The sequence below is a fragment of the Mustelus asterias genome, chromosome 5 (assembly GCF_964213995.1).
Source record: "Mustelus asterias chromosome 5, sMusAst1.hap1.1, whole genome shotgun sequence".
Taxonomy (NCBI): domain Eukaryota; kingdom Metazoa; phylum Chordata; class Chondrichthyes; order Carcharhiniformes; family Triakidae; genus Mustelus; species Mustelus asterias.
Genome location: NC_135805.1, coordinates 133,568,474 through 133,586,022, shown reverse-complemented (window position 1 = coordinate 133,586,022; position 17,549 = coordinate 133,568,474). Strand labels below are relative to the sequence as shown.

Below are 17,549 nucleotides of genomic sequence, written 5' to 3'. Positions count from 1 at the left end.
ATGAAGTTACTATGAGAACCCCTAGTCGCCACACTCCGGCACCTGTTCGGGGTCACTGAGGGAAAACGTAGCATAGCATATTCAGCTAACCTGCACATCTTTCAGAATGTGGGAGGAAACTGAAACACCCGGAGGAAACCCACGCAGATACGGGGAAAACGTGCAGACTCCGCACAGACAGCGACCCAAGCTGGGAATCGAACCCGGTTCCCTGGCACTGTGAGGCAGCAGTGCTAAGCACTCTGCCATCATGCCGCCCCATCCCCCAGTTTAGAGCTGGAATTCCTGATCTCAGGGTCTAAATGGAGGAAGACACAGCTATCAATGATGCTGAATAAGGCCAGAATTAAGATTTCAAGAGGCTGGAGGCAGTTATCAAAATAGCCAAAGACAAAAAGGTTTGAAATATTTTTGTGAATCATTTAATTATTGTATTTTTTATGATCTGGAGTGAAATCCAAATGTTTCAAGGTCACTTCAAATAGGTGGAATTATTATTAGACAGAAAGTGGGTAGAAACATTTGTTTTCTCTTTGTTTATCTTCAAGGAGCAGCTACTGCGAGTCTGTGATAGGTATGTCCCTGTCAGGCAAGGAGGAATTGGTAGGGCTAGGGAACCGTGGTGTACCAAAAAAGTTTCTTTGTTGGTTAAAAAGAAAAAGGAGGCTTATGTTCGGATGAGACGTGAGCACTCGGGTAGTGCACTAGAAAGCTTTAGATTGGCTAAGAGGGAGTTGAAGAGCGAGCTTAGAAGGGCTAAAAGGGGACATGAGAAGACTTTGGCGGATAGGGTTAAAGAGAATCCTAAGGCGTTCTATAGGTATGTCAAGAACAGAAGGTTGGTTAGGGCAAGTTTAGGGCCAGTTATAGATGGCAGAGGGAAGTTATGTGTGGAACCGGAGGAGATTGGTGAAGCATTGAACCAATATTTCTCTTCGGTGTTCACGCAAGGGGACATGAATATAGCTGAGGAGGACACTGGGTTGCAGGGGAGTAGAATAGACAGTATTACAGTTGATAAGGAGGATGTGCAGGATATTCTGGAGGGTCTGAAAATAGATAAATCCCCTGGTCCGGATGGGATTTATCCAAGGATTCTCTGGGAGGCAAGAGAAGTGATTGCAGAGCCTCTGGCTCTGATCTTCAGGTCGTCGTTGGCCTCTGGTATAGTACCAGAAGATTGGAGGTTAGCGAATGTTGTCCCATTGTTTAAGAAGGGGAACAGAGACTTCCCCGGGAATTATAGACCGGTGAGTCTCACTTCTGTTGTCGGCAAGATGTTGGAAAAAATTATAAGGGATAGGATTTATAGTTATTTGGAGAGTAATGAATTGATAGGTGATAGTCAGCATGGTTTTGTGGCAGGTAGGTCGTGCCTTACTAACCTTATTGAGTTTTTTGAGAAAGTGACCAAGGAGGTGGATGGGGGCAAGGCAGTGGACGTGGTATATATGGATTTTAGTAAGGCGTTTGATAAGGTTCACCATGGTAGGCTTCTGCAGAAAATGCAGATGTATGGGATTGGGGGTGATCTAGGAAATTGGATCAGGAATTGGCTAGCGGATAGGAAACAGAGGGTGGTGGTTGATAGTAAATATTCATCATGGAGTGCGGTTACAAGTGGTGTACCTCAGGGATCTGTTTTGGGGCCACTGCTGTTTGTAATATTTATTAATGATCTGGATGAGGGTATAGTTGGGTGGATTAGCAAATTTGCTGATGACACCAAAGTCGGTGGTGTGGTAGACAGTGAGGAAGGGTGTCGTAGTTTGCAGGAAGACTTAGACAGGTTGCAAAGTTGGGCCGAGAGGTGGCGGATGGAGTTTAATGCGGAGAAGTGTGAGGTAATTCACTTTGGTAGGAATAACAGATGTGTTGAGTATAGGGCTAACGGGAGGACTTTGAATAGTGTGGAGGAGCAGAGGGATCTAGGTGTATGTGTGCATAGATCCCTGAAAGTTGGGAATCAAGTAGATAAGGTTGTTAAGAAGGCATATGGTGTCTTGGCGTTTATTGGTAGGGGGATTGAATTTAGGAGTCGTAGCGTTATGTTGCAACTGTACACAACTCTGGTGCGGCCGCACTTGGAGTACTGTGTGCAGTTCTGGTCCCCACATTACAGGAAGGATGTGGAGGCTTTGGAGAGGGTGCAGAGGAGGTTTACCAGGATGTTGCCTGGTATGGAGGGGAGATCCTATGAGGAGAGGCTGAGGGATTTGGGATTGTTTTCGCTGGAAAGGCGGCGGCTAAGAGGGGATCTTATTGAAACATATAAGATGATTAGAGGTTTAGATAGGGTGGATAGTGATAGCCTTTTTCCTCTGATGGAGAAATCCAGCACGAGGGGGCATGGCTTTAAATTGAGGGGGGGTAGTTATAGAACCGATGTCAGGGGTAGGTTCTTTACCCAGAGGGTGGTGAGGGATTGGAATGCCCTGCCAGCATCAGTTGTAAATGCGCCTAGTTTGGGGGCGTTTAAGAGATCCGTAGATAGGTTCATGGACGAAAAGAAATTGGTTTAGGTTGGAGGGTCACAGTTTTTTTTTTAACTGGTCGGTGCAACATCGTGGGCCGAAGGGCCTGTTCTGCGCTGTAATGTTCTATGTTCTATATTGCTATCAAGTCTGTGGATCAGTGCATTTGTATCAAATCGCCAAAGTGATTTCAGCATTCAGTGCAGTTTGTTCATGTGTTACAGGAGGAAGCCAGACTAATAATTGAACGTGACCCTGCTGGACTGTGTACGAGAAGTGAATCCAAAGGATACAGCAGCACTTGACTATTTTAACACCCCACCACCTTCTCGAGGGCAATTAAAGATGGGCAACAAATGCTTGCCCTGCCAGTGAACGAGAACATGCATTCAAAACAAAACTCTGAAAAATTAATATGTCCCTCTTAAACATCAATGAAAAACAAAACAGAAATAAAGTAACATAGTAATATTTGGTGCATTTTTTTTATTCATTCACGGGACATGGGCGTCGCTGGCTGGCCAGCATTTATTGCCCATCCCTAGTCACCCTTGAACCAAATGGCTTGCTATGTCATTTCAGTTGAGAGTCAACCACATTGCTGTGGTTCTGGAGTCACATGTAGGCCAGACCGGGTAAGGCAGATTTTCTTCCCTAAGGGACAAGTTAACCAGATGGGTTTTTCCGACAATTGACAATCGTTTCATGGTCAACACTAGATTCTTAATTCCAGATATTTTTACTGAATTCAAATTCCACCATCTGCCGTGGTGGGATTCGAACCCGGGTCCCCAGAACATTAGCTGAATTTCTGGATTAATAGCCTTGTGATAATACCATTAGGTCATCGCAGGGTTTTCCAAACTCTCGCACCACACCTTGTCAACCTGCCCCTCCCACACTCAGTAGTTCTTCGTCCAGACTCCCTGCTCCCACTCATTCGCTTACATCCTCCCTCCCACTCAGCCTTCATTCACACATTCCCTCCTGGATTTCTCCATCTTGCTCGTACTCTCTGCCACTGTCCCCGCTGTAAGGGGGCGACTGCGATTCTTCCTCAACTGGCAACATTGAGATCCGCGGGGGTAGCAGTGAGTCAGTGAGTTAATCTAATTCCCACCGTTCAATGGGGTTCTCAGTCTATCCACTAGCAACAGACCTAGACCTGAGGCCCTCTTTCTAACTCAACAGTGAAGACCTTGTCACCAGCCTTGCTTTTCTAACTAATACAGTTGTCTTCCAGACTGCTCCTGTCACATAGTTCTGGCTGGTCACCATTAAGCAGGCCAGGGTATGAAACATCATCCATCACCAGGTGCTTGGATAGCACTGGGGTCTCAAATAGGCCAAGCTGGCGCCATGCCCAGTCAGATTTGGGAGGTGTGGTAAACCACTGTCGTGCCTTCGGCACGGTTGAGCTGTATATATTGTTGCCACTACTGTTGATATATGAGACACTCCCTGACACCTTTAATTCGGCTGCACCTTTAACTGGAGGCTCCGCCCTCAGGGTATAAAGGCTGCAGCCCTCCCCCTCCGGCCTTCAGTCGTGAGGTCCACATGCTCAGTATTGTCTGTTTATTGTCTGTTCCACATCGTTCCTTTTTTAGCGAATAAAAGCCTTCTGTTTGTGGCAACATCAGCTTTGTCTATTTACCAGACGCGCATTAGGAGGACAGCCAGAAATGGAATTTTGGAAGTATCTATGGAGCGGAGTTGGGAACAAACATTCCCTCTTCCCCATGCCCACCCCCCCTCCCGCATGGCAATCTGCACAACCAACCCTGTAATGAACTGTGATTGCCCCACACACTGACACAGCATTCACCTAATTCAAAGGTGGTGTAACACAGTACGTGTTACTGATACTGAAGCAAGAGGGGATCAAATTAGTCCCCTCCAGTTCCCTGGGAATGGTTTGAGCTGTGGTTGTGGATGGTAACTGGGCATCCAGCACGGCAGACAAGGCTGAGTGACTGAGGCTGTGTCCTTAAACTGTATCCACCAGCACATTTTACGATCATACAATCCATACAGTACAGAAGGAGGCCATTCGGTCCATTGACCTGCACTGACAACAACCCCACCCTATCTCCGTAACCCCACATATTTACCCTGCTAATCCCTCCGAAACTAGGGTCAATTTAGCATGGCCAATCAACCTAACTCGCACACCTTTGGACTGTGGGAGGAAACCAGAGCACCCGGAGGAAACCCACGCAGACACAGGGAAAATGTGCAAACTCCACACAGACAGTGACCCAAGCCAGGAATCGAACCCAGGTCCCTGGCTCTGTGAGGCAGCAGTGTTAACCACTGTGCCGCCCCAAGAACCATAAACAGAACCAAAATGTCCCAGGTTAGCTCTGGCCTCATTACTGATGGAGACTCCCTCCAGTTCTTTCATTTCCCACCTCTCCTCAGTCTTCTGGAGGTTGTCAGAGAGCAACATCGACCTTGTAGCTAAGAGCAGTGCAGCTACTGCAGGAACTGACCAGAATATCTTCACATGTTCCTCCAATCACGAGTTCCCTCCTGGTCTCACTGCTGTTCCAATCATAGATTGTGTCTCTGAAGGAACAGCAAAGACTGGGGAAGGGAGTTGATTGGAAAAGCTGAAGAAGCAAGTGTAGGAGAGACAGATTCTCCCTTCACTGCTCTGCAGTCAATTCCCACTCTCACTGACATTTGTTAAAAGCCCCATAGCAGCCCTTAAAATTGGAATATATATTTGAAAAGGCGGACTTATGAACCACCAATATCAGTTCACCAAATGGTGAAAATCTCCTATCCCTGGTCCCCGGCAATTCTGATCTTCCTTTGTTGAATGTTGTACTGCACAGTCCTTTTAAGACTGCTGCAATCATCCATCTTAAATGGAGCATTCCTTTTGCGTAACCTGTTTGTTGCAGTGGGGCATGGGACAAATTACTGCACAGTCACCCACCCGTGCATCTCACTGGCTGCAGGGCTGGATGAGATTACAGAAGCAGGTTGGGAAAAAGCCATGAAGGGATCTGGAAACAACAGTTCTGGTCACCCTATCGTGATGACCACCCTATCATAGCAGGGATATCATTAAACTAGAAAGAGTGCAGAAGACATTTACTAGGATGCTAACGGCACTCAATGATTTGAGTTATAAGGAGAGGCTGGATAGACTGGGACTTTTTTCCCTGCAGCGTAGGAGGCTTAGGGACAATCTTATAGAGGTCCATAAAATAATGAGGGGCATCGATAAGGTAGATAGTCAACATCTTTTCCCAAAGGTAGAGGAGTCTAAAACTAGGTTTAAGGTGAGAGGGGAGAGATACAAAAGGGTCCGGAGGGGCAATTTTTTCACACAGAGGGTGGTGAGTGTCTGGAACGAGCTGCCAGAGGTAGTAGTAGAGGTGGGTACAATTTTGTCTTTTAAAAAGCATTTAGTCAGTTACATGGGTAAAACAGGTATAGAAGGATAAGGGCCAAATGTGGGCAATTGGAACTAGCTTAGTGGTTCAAAGAAAAGGGCGGCATGGACAAGTTGGGCCGAAGGGCCTGTTTCCATGCTGTAAACCTCTATGACTCTATGAGACAAGAATACATGTTACATTCAGGATGCTGCCAGACCTGGAGCTAATGTAGGTCAATGAGTACAGCAAGAATGGGGGAACGTAGCTTGATGGGAGTTAGATGTGTTGCTGTCTATACAGGATATTTGGTGAGAGGCTGGTCGGGAGAGAATTGGAGTAACCAAATCTAGTGAGACAAAAGTGTCCATAAGTAGACTTACAGCCATTAACCTGAGGACATTGGATAAAACGGAAATATCCACAAAAACAATTGCACTAAAATATTGAGAGTTCATGTCTTTGCACGGTTATTTTACAATTTAAAAATCAGAGATATTAGAGACACGAGGCAAAATGAAAATTTAAACCACTGAAACAATCAGCTTATTTTTAATTGATATCAATTTCATTAAATGACAACCAGAAGCTACGATATTTTAAAGATTTATTTACCTCCTTTAGCACGTTGAGGCAATAATCCCAATTCAGTGACAGCGCTGTATGGATAACCGGCTTTCGGAAGATACTGACACTGACCCAAACAGGTGGCCTCTCATTGCTCTCCCTGTAGGCAGTTGGGCTGTTACAGATAAACATAGGGCCCCATTGTCATCACTTTCCCTTGTTGCAGACCAACCATGTGGTTACCAAATGATTGGCCTGGCCCAGCGACTAGGCAAGGTCAGTTGGCTAGTTGGACAATAAGGAACGGAGCCAAAAAAATTCACTTAAAATTGCACTGATTAGATTTTCCTTCAAACCATCCTGAGAATGTATTTGCCTAAACACAATATCTTGTTATCCAGGGTTGAGTGCAGGGCCAGGGAAATGGCATCTGCTGTGGACCTGTTGCAGCGGCAGGCAAACTGTAGTGGATCCAGGTAGTCCGGGACACTGGAATTGATCCGTGCCATGACTAACTTTTCGAAGCACTTCATAATAATGGATGTCAGAGCCACTGGCCGATAGTTGCTAAGGCACGCTGCTTAGTCTTTCTTAGGTACCGGGATGATGGTCGTCCTCTTGAAGCAGATAGGGACCTCAGATTGTTATAAAGAGAGGTTGAAGATGTGTGTGAATACCTCCGTCAGCTGATCCGCGCAGGATCTGAGTGCTCATCCAGGTACCCCATCCGAGCCAGTTGCTTCCCGTGGGTTGACCTTCAAGAAAGCTGCTCTGACATCTGCAATGGTGACCCCAGATACAGGTTCATCCAGGGCTTCCAGGGTGGAGGGCATGCTTTCGCTGACCTCTTGCTCAAAACAGGCGTAGGATGTATTGAGCTCATCAGAAAGGGGTGGGTTGGAGCCGGCGATTTTACATGCCTTCAGCTTGTAGCCTGTTATGTCTTGCAGACCTTGCCAATAATCGGTGGGGGTTGGTGTGGCTCCTGGGACTCTAGCTTGGTCCGGTATTGTCTTTTGGCATCTTTGATGGATCTTCTTTGATCGTATCTGGCTTTCTTGTATAGGTCAGCGTCGCCTGACTTCAACGTGTCAGACCTGGACTTCAGCAAGCAGTGGATATCCCTGTTCATCCATGGCTTCCGATTGGGGAACACACGGATTTACTTCTTTGGCACACAGTCTTCTACACACTTACTAATGAAGTCAGTTACTGTAGTGGTGTACTCGTTCAGGCTGGTCACAGCGTTTTTAAATACTGACCAGTCCACTGACTCCAAGCAGCCCCGTAGGAGATCATCCATTTCCTCAGACCAACATTGCACGACTTTCTTTGATGGATTCGCCCGCTTCAGTATTTGCTTGTAAGCCGGGAGCAGGAGCACAGCCTTGTGGTCTGATTTGCCAAAGTGTGGCGGGCAATAGAGCGGTAGGCATGTTTGATATTTGTATAGCAGTGGTCTAAGATGTTTGGGGCTCTGGTGGAGCAGGAGATGTGTTGGTGGTAACTTGGTAGTACGCTCCTGAGCTTGGCCTGATTGAAGTCCCCAGCCACAATGAACAAGGCCTCGGGGTGATTCATCTCAGGGCTATCCATAGTTGTGCATATTTCGTCCAGCGCTATCTTCATGTCTGCATGGGCTGGGATGTAAACTGCCATCAGGATAATGGAGGTGAACTCCCGCGGAAGGCAGTAGGGGCGGCATTTTAGCATCAGGTATTCTAGGTCTGGAGAGCAGAAAGTTGCCGGTGTTGCTATGTCTAGGCACCACAAGGTGTTGATTGGGAAGCAGACCCCACCTCCCCTAGCCTTGCCTGAGGCCGCTGTATGATCCATCCGATGGATTGAGAAGCCCTCTGGTTGTAGGACACAAAGACACCTAAGTCAGACTCTTATTTATTGACTACAGCTCAGCCTTCAACACCATTATTCCCGCAAAACTTATCTCCAAACTCCATGGCCTGGGCCTCGACACCTCCCGCTACGACTGAATCCTGAACTTCCTAAGTCACAGACCACAATCAGTAAGGATAGGCAACAATACCTCCTCCACGATCATCTCAACACTGGTGCTCCACAAGGCTGTGTTCTCAGCCCCCTACTATATTCCTTATACACCTATGACTGTGCGGCCAAATTCCCCTCCAATTCGATTTTTAAGTTTGCTGATGACACCACCGTAGTCGGTCGGATCTCAAACAATGATGAGACAGAGTACAGGAATGAGATAGAGAATCTGGTGAACTGGTGCGGCAACAATAACCTCTCAATGTCAACAAAATGAAGGAGATTGTCATCGACTTCAGGAAGTGTAAAGGAGAACATGCCCATCTACATCAACGGGGACAAAGTAGAAAGGGTCGACAACCTGCCCTTGTCTCCCCATGCCGACACTATAGTTAAGAAAGCCCACCAACGCCTCTACTTTCTCAGAAGACTAAGGAAATTTGGCACGTCAGCTACGACTCTCACCAACTTTTACAGATGCACCATAGAAAGCATTCTTTATGGTTGTACCTCAGCTTGGTATGGCTCCTGCTTTTCCCAAGACCACAAGGAACTACAAAAGGTCTGAATGTAGCCTAATCCATCACACAAACCAGCCTCTCAGTTGGTGCAGACTTAATGTACCAAACGGTACATTATTCTGAACAATAGGGATTCTATGATTTCATGATTAACTATAACGTTCAGCTACACATCAGTTTTGTTCTAAATTAAATTTTATATTTTTTGGTGTGAAAAATCTTTGAAAATGTACAAGTCATTCAATGAGTATCATTCGAAGGTAATTAACATTACAGGTTGATGACTTTTAATCAGGACTCTCATGTTCTGAAGAAAGTTCATTGCTTGAAGCATAAAATCCAGGTTTCTCTCCACAGATGCTGCCTGACCTGTTGAGTTTTTCCAGCATTTTCTGTTTTTACTTCAGGTTTCCAGCATCCACAGTGTTTTGCTTTTATAAATAAACAGAAACCTGACCCATGTCTTACAGACTCCATTCATTCAGAACAGTTGGTTGCTGACCAGCTGCTGTGCAGATGAGTATTGTGCATGCATGGAATGGGAAAAGGTGTTACAGAACCAATCCTTCAGGGAAGAATCTCAAGAGAATACAAACACATTTTATTTTGTTTTCAAATAGGATTCGCCGTGAATCTGAAAGTTATTCTATCACATCCCAAAGCTGTCTTCAAGCGGAGTGGATCACAGCCGGGAATGCAGGAATCGGACTTTCTGAAGCAAATTACCACTGTCCAAGAACTTGAGCCAAAAGCTGCTAACTGCACTAAGGTAGGATCCAGCTCTTAACTTCAGTCTGGCACCGTCAACCATCACCCACACTGGCATGGTCACAGCATTGAGATAGCACTGTAAAAGGTGGCTGAACAGGGAGAAGTATTTAATGTCTGTGATGAAGAAAACTTGTTTGTGGTGCAGATAAACATTTTCTACCAGTAATATTTGCTACTGAGTTCATCTTCTTGGATAAAGCTGCAGCCAGCTCATCAGCCTATGCATATATTTTACTAAAGTACTTATATTATTGTTGGCCTATACGTATATTCACCTCATATTGAGGTTCAGTGCATCGTCCGAAAGTCCCAACTACAATTTTGAACTGGGCTGCACAATATGCAGTGCAGGTGCAGAACCATAAACCCACAGAAAGGTTTTTGTTCAGAAAGAGGCCATTCAGCGCATTGTGTGTGTGCAGGCCAAAACAGAGAGGGGGAAAAGAGAGGGGGATAAGATTAAGGAGCAAAATTAGGCCATTCAGCCCACTGTGTCTGCTCTGCCATTCAATCATGTCAGATATGATTCTCATCCCCATTCTCCTGCCTTCTCCCCGTAACCCTTGATCCCCTTATTAATCAAGAACCAATCTATCTCTGTCTTAAAGACACTCAGTGACCTGGCCTCCACAGCCCTCTGTGGCAACGAGTTCCACAGATTCACCACCCTCCGGCAGAAAAAATTCCCCTTCATCTCAGTTTTAAAGAAGCGTCCCTTCACTCTGAAGTTGTGCCCTCCAATCTCTCCCACGAGTGGAAACATCCTCTCCACATGCACTCTATCTAGGCCTCTCAGTATTCTGTAAATTTCAATTAGATCCCCCCCTCATCATTCTAAACTCCATCGAGTTCAGATGCAGACTCCTCAACCGCTCCTCATATGACAAACCCTTCCTTCCTGGGATCATTCTTGTGAACCTCCCTGACCCCACTGATTGTAATGCCACTTATCAGCACCTGGTCTGTTGCCTTGCAGGATACAGCACCTCCGATTCAGATCCAGGAACCTTTTAAACGTTAAAAGCAAATTACTGCGGATGCTGGAATCTGAAACCAAAAGAGAAAATGCTGGAAAATCTCAGCAGGTCTGGCAGCTTTGCTGAGCACCTTCGGTCTGTGTGCAATCAGGACCCTGACCTTCCGGTTGCTCGCCATTTTAACACACGATCCTGCTCCCATGCCCACATGTCTGTCCTTGGCCTGCTGCAATGTTCTAGTGAAGCTCAATGCAAACTGGAGCATCTCATCTTCTGGCTCGGCATTTTACAGCCTTCCAGTCTCAACATCGAATTCAACAACTTCAGATGATTTGCTCTACCCCACCACGACCCCTTTGTTTTCATCCTATTTAATTTTTACTGTTCTCCACCTTTTATTTCTTTATTGTCTTTCTTCATTTTTCTCCCCCTCCCTTTTCCCCTACTTTACCCCCTTCCCTTATCTTTTCTCCCCCTTTTCTTAAATCTTACCTCAGTTCCATCCATTTTCCTCCCCCACTCTCCCCCATTTTAGCTTCTCTGCTGTTTGGCCATTCGCACCCTTTATTCTCTCTGTGGACAGCTGATTGCCCTGGTTTCTGTGACTATGGCTCATCCTTCATTCCTTCCCCCTGCAGTCCAAATATCTCCCACTTTCTATGCCTTTTAGCTTTGACAAAGGGTCGTCTGGATTCAAAACATCAGCTCTTTTCTCTCCTTACAGATGTTGCCAGACCTGCTGGGATTTTAACCTTTTAAATGAGATGAGTGTTTCTGTCTCAGTCACCAATTGGGAAAGTGAATTCAGGACACCCACCACCCTCTGGGTGAAAACATTTTTTCCATGTCCCCTTTAATCCTTCCACCAATCATCTTAAATCTGTGCCCTCTAGTAATTGATCCCTCAGCTAGAGGAAATCGGTCTTTCCTGTCTACCCTATCCAAGCCCTTCATAATTTTATACACCGAGTATTTGCATTCTGTTTGTGCTGATGACTTACTTGCAAGTAACTGTCACACAAACAGCCCTAGTTTGCTGCTGAATTTAACCAGTGTTGTTAAAAAGTAGAAGCTTCCACAGCTAGGGAATAAGTTCCTTTAGGTCAGAGATATTAACATAGAACATAGAACATAGAACATTACAGCGCAGAACAGGCCCTTCGGCCCACGATGTTGCACCGACCAGTTAAAAAAAAAAACTGTGACCCTCCAACCTAAACCAATTTCTTTTCGTCCATGAACCTATCTACGGATCTCTTAAACGCCCCCAAACTAGGCGCATTTACAACTGATGCTGGCAGGGCATTCCAATCCCTCACCACCCTCTGGGTAAAGAACCTACCCCTGACATCGGTTCTATAACTACCCCCCCTCAATTTAAAGCCATGCCCCCTCGTGCTGGATTTCTCCATCAGAGGAAAAAGGCTATCACTATCCACCCTATCTAAACCTCTAATCATCTTATATGTTTCAATAAGATCCCCTCTTAGCCGCCGCCTTTCCAGCGAAAACAATCCCAAATCCCTCAGCCTCTCCTCATAGGATCTCCCCTCCATACCAGGCAACATCCTGGTAAACCTCCTCTGCACCCTCTCCAAAGCCTCCACATCCTTCCTGTAATGTGGGGACCAGAACTGCACACAGTACTCCAAGTGCGGCCGCACCAGAGTTGTGTACAGTTGCAACATAACGCTACGACTCCTAAATTCAATCCCCCTACCAATAAACGCCAAGACACCATATGCCTTCTTAACAACCTTATCTACTTGATTCCCAACTTTCAGGGATCTATGCACACATACACCTAGATCCCTCTGCTCCTCCACACTATTCAAAGTCCTCCCGTTAGCCCTATACTCAACACATCTGTTATTCCTACCAAAGTGAATTACCTCACACTTCTCCGCATTAAACTCCATCCGCCACCTCTCGGCCCAACTTTGCAACCTGTCTAAGTCTTCCTGCAAACTACGACACCCTTCCTCACTGTCTACCACACCACCGACTTTGGTGTCATCAGCAAATTTGCTAATCCACCCAACTATACCCTCATCCAGATCATTAATAAATATTACAAACAGCAGTGGCCCCAAAACAGATCCCTGAGGTACACCACTTGTAACCGCACTCCATGATGAATATTTACTATCAACCACCACCCTCTGTTTCCTATCCGCTAGCCAATTCCTGATCCAATTTCCTAGATCACCCCCAATCCCATACATCTGCATTTTCTGCAGAAGCCTACCATGGTGAACCTTATCAAACGCCTTACTAAAATCCATATATACCACGTCCACTGCCTATATTACTGAATACAAAGACACGGGGAAATGGCATTAGGGAAAATGCAGGATGATTTAAAGTTTATTTATTAGTGTCACAAGTAGACTTACATTAACACTGGAATGAAGTTCGGTACTGGGGCCTCAACTATTTACCATTTATATAGACGATCTGGAGGAGGGGACTGAGTGTAGGGTAACAAAGTTTGCAGACGACACAAAGATAAGTGGAAAAGTGAATCGTGTGGAGGGCGTAGAAGGTCTGCAGAGAGATTTGGACAGGCTGAGTGAGTGGGCGTGGATCTGGCGGATGGGAGTATAACGTTGACAAATGCGAGGTTATTCACTTGAGGAAATAATAGCAAATTGCATTATCTAAATGGAAAAAAATTACAACATGCTACTGTGCAAAGGGACCTGGGGATCCTTGTGCATGAGACGCAAAAACCCAGTCTGCAGGTGCAACAGGTGATCAAGGCGGCAAATGGGATGTTGGCCTATATCGCAAGGGGGATAGAATATAAAAGCAGAGATGTCTTGCTGCATCTGTACAGGGCATTGGTGAGGCCGCAGCTGGAATAGTGTGTGCAGTATTGGTCCCCTTATTTGCGGAAGGATATATTGGCCTTGGAGGGAGTGCAGAGAAGGTTCACCAGGTTGATACCAGAGATGAGGGGTGTTGATTATGAGGAGAGACTGAGCAGATTGGGTTTGTACTCGTTGGAATTTAGAAGGCTGAGGGGGGATCTTATAGAGACCTATAAGATAATGAAGGGGCTGGATAGGGTAGAGGTAGAGAGATTCTTTCCACTTAGAAAGGAAGCTAGAACTAGAGGGCACAGCCTCAAAATAAACGGGGGTCAGTTTAGGACAGAGTTGAGGAGGAACTTCTTCTCTCAGAGGGTGGTGAATCTCTGGAATTCTCTGCCCACTGAAGTGGTGGAGGCTACCTCGTTGAATATGTTTAAATCACGGATAGATGGATTCCTGATCAGTAAGGGAATTAGGGGTTATAGGGATCAGGCGGGTTGGTGGAACTGATCCACTTCAGATCAGCCATGATCTTATTGAATGGCGGGGCAGGCTCGAGGGGCTAGATGGCCTATTCCTGCTCCTATTTCTTATGTTAAGTTGCTGGGAAAATCCCCTAGTCGCCACACTCCGGCACCTGTTCGGATAACACTGAGGAAGAATTTAGCGTGGCCAATGCACCTAAGCAGCATGTCTTTTGGACTGTGGGAGGAAACCGGAGCACTTGGAGTAAACCCACGCAGATACAGGGAGAACGTGCAGACTCCACACAGGCAGTGGCCCAAGCTGGGTATCGAACCTGGGTCCCTGGCACTATGAAGCAGCAGTGCTAACCACTGTGCTACTGTGCCGATATGGTTTTGAGATTGGACACAGAATGTAAAGATTTTTAAGCACCAAGTAGGCTGCAATGGGTCTTGGATGGACAACTATGTGACATTTTGATACAGGAACTGAAGAGACTGAATTCCAAGAAATTTCCTAACACATTTGCCTAAAGTTGGCCTGTTCACCTTCTGTAATTTATCTCAACATGAGGGAACTACTGTGAATTAATTTAACTAACAGTATGTTAAACCTCTGTTGAACTGGAAGGATGACAGCCAGATTTCTCCGGAGATTGTCCTGCGAGTGGTAAATTCTCTTACTGAGAAATTAGATCAAGTTTCCACCTTTTAAAACGAGTTTGAGAATATCTGCCATTAATTCTGCAATCCAAAGTGAAATGGGTTAGGCCACCCCATACTGTACAAAAGGTGGGAGATGGGGACATCAGGTAATTAATGCAACAGAAATTAATATCCTCAAAAAGCTTGCATTTATATAACACCTTTCACCCTCACCAGCCTTCGCAAAGTGCTTTACAGCCAATGAAGCATTCTTTGAAGAGTAGTTACTTCTGCAATGCAGGAAACATGGCGGTCAATTTGTACACACAGCAATCTGATGATTAGTTAATCTGCTTTTGTGATGTTGGTTGTGAGATAAATGTTGGCCAGAACACCAGGAATACTTCCCCTGCTCTTCTGCAGAACAGTGCTAGGGATCCTTTACATCTACTGAAGGGCCTGTTACATCGAAAAGCCACCTCTAATAGTGCAGCACTCCCTCTGTCCTGCACTGAGTGTCAGCTTTTATTTATGAACTCATGTCCTTGAGCCCACAAATCTACTGACTCAGAGGTGAGAGTACTACCAACTGAGCCACAGCTGACACAGAGATAGATTGATAATTGAAGTAACTAGTCAAAACAAATTGGTACGTCAAGATTGTATAGATTGATTTGGATTATTCTCCTTAGAAGAAGTTAGAGGAGATTTAATGGAGGCTTTCAAAATTATGAGGAAGTTTGATAAGAGTAGTTAGGATGAAACCGCCTTCAGTGGCAGGAGAGTTAGTAACCAGAAATGTTAAGAGTCCATTATAAAGGGTGTAATAGCAGAGCATTTAGAAATACAAAATATAATAAAACAGCATCAGCATGAATGGGAAATCATGTCTGACAAAATTCTTTGAGGTGGTAATGAGCAGGATAGATAAAGGGGAACCAGTTGATGCAATATACTTGGATTTTCAAAAAGCATTAGATAAGGTACTGTACAAAAAGCTACACAAGATAAGTGTCCATGGTGTTGGGAGTAGTATATTAGCATGGATAAGAGGATTGGCTAACAAAGAGAGAGTTAGGATAAGAGGGGCATTTTCAGGATAGCAACCTGTAACTAGTGGAGTGCCATAGGGATCAGTCTGAGGCCACAATTATTTACAATATATGTTATAACATCGACAAAGGTAGTGATATACTATTGCCAAGTTTACAGATGGCACAAAAATAGGTGGGAACACAAGTAGTGAGGATGATACAGTCTAGAGAGGGATATCGACAAGCTAAGTGAGTAGGCAAAAATTTGGCAGATGGAATATAATGGAGGAAAATGTGGAAGTTATGCACTTTGGTTGGAAGAATAAAGGAGCTGAGTATTATTTAAATGAAGAAAAACTGCAGAAAGCTGCTGCAGAGGGGGATTTGGAGATCCTCACGCATAAATCACAAAAAGCAGCATGCAAGTTCATCAGATAATAGTGAAGGCAAATGGAATGTTTGGCCTGTATTTCAAAGGGAATGGTGTATAAAAATAGGGAAGTCTTACTAAAACTATACAAGCCACCAGGTAGACCACATCTGGAATACTGTGAACAGTTTTGGTCCCCTTATCCAAGAGATGTTGCATTGGAGGCAGTCCAGAGAAAGTTCACTACGTGATCCCAGGTATGGAGGGGAGGTTTACTCGGTTGAACCCGCACTCACTGGAGTTTTAAAAAAAGAGATACGACCTTAAGACATAGGATTCTCAGGGACTTGACAGGGTAGATGCTGAGTGGCTGTATCACCTGGTGGGAGAGTCTAGGACCAGAGGACATAACCACACAGTAATGGGTTGCCCATTTAATGATGTGGCGATGCCGGCGTTGGACTGGGGTAAATCGAGGGGCCATCGTCATACTGAACAGAACGGATTACTGCAAAGAAGTGTACCGAAACTCTTACTGTGTTTGCCCATTTAAGACAGAGATGAGTAATTTCTTCTGAGGGGGCAGTGAATCTGTGGAATTCTTTTTTGCACAGGGCTGGGTCCTTAAGTGGGTTCAATATTGAGGTAGATTTCTAATCAGTAAGGGAATTAAGAGTTATGGGGATAAGGTTAGAAAGTGGACCTGAGGAGCATCAGATCAGATATGATTTCATTGAATGGCGCAGCAGACTCAAAGGGCTGAATGACCGACTTCTGTTCCTATGGCTTCTGATGTGGAGATGCCGGCGTTGGACTGGGGTAAACACAGTAAGAGTCTTAACAACACCAGGTTAAAGTCCAACAGGTTTATTTGGTAGCAAATGCCATTAGCTTTCGGAGCGCTGCTCCTTCGCAGGAGTAACCTGGTGTTGTTAAGACTCTTCCTATGTCTTATGACAGGAGGGTTAGTAAGTAACCACAACTTAAACTAATTTAAAAGATTTCAGGAGAGAAAATAAGGCTCGAAGAAAATACAGCCCATTATGATGATCCAAAATGCACTGTCTAAAAAGGTAGTCGAAGCAAACTCAATAATAACTTTCAAAAGAGAACTGGATAACTGAAAAGGAGAAATTTGCAGAACCATGGGGAGAAAGCAGGGAAAACTCTCCCAAAGGGCCAGGTATAGTCATGATGGGCTAAATGGCCTCCTCTTCCCCAGTAAGATTTCACTAAAAATAAATTATTTTCTCATGTTTCATGTTTTAGGTGCTTGTTTGGCATACACGGACCGAGAAGGCAAACCTTGTATTTGAGCCCAAACACAACCAGGACGTAATTCACATTGAAGTCTAGAAATCACTGGTTTAACGCTATCGAGGGTTATATGGACACAGGGAGCCCAGCATGTGCCCTGGAAAAGCTGCGTCTAAGCAGTCTACAACATGGATTTATGACAGCAGCAGGAAGAGGAAGCTATTCACTTGGGACATTTTTCAAGGCAAAACAGTTCA

The 17,549-nt window shown here is 45.2% G+C and overlaps 1 protein-coding gene across 1 annotated transcript in view; it reads left to right on the top strand.

The window, feature by feature from the left end:
* The window catches only part of b3gat2 (beta-1,3-glucuronyltransferase 2 (glucuronosyltransferase S)), a 107,534-nt gene extending 90,143 nt beyond the window's left edge, over nucleotides 1-17,391 (top strand). Inside the window, exons 3-4 of the mRNA XM_078213765.1 lie at nucleotides 9,579-9,727; nucleotides 17,305-17,391. Of these exons, the coding sequence (XP_078069891.1) occupies nucleotides 9,579-9,727; nucleotides 17,305-17,391 (236 nt within the window). The remainder of the gene's footprint in view (nucleotides 1-9,578; nucleotides 9,728-17,304) is intronic.
* Nucleotides 17,392-17,549: the final 158 nt, after the last annotated feature.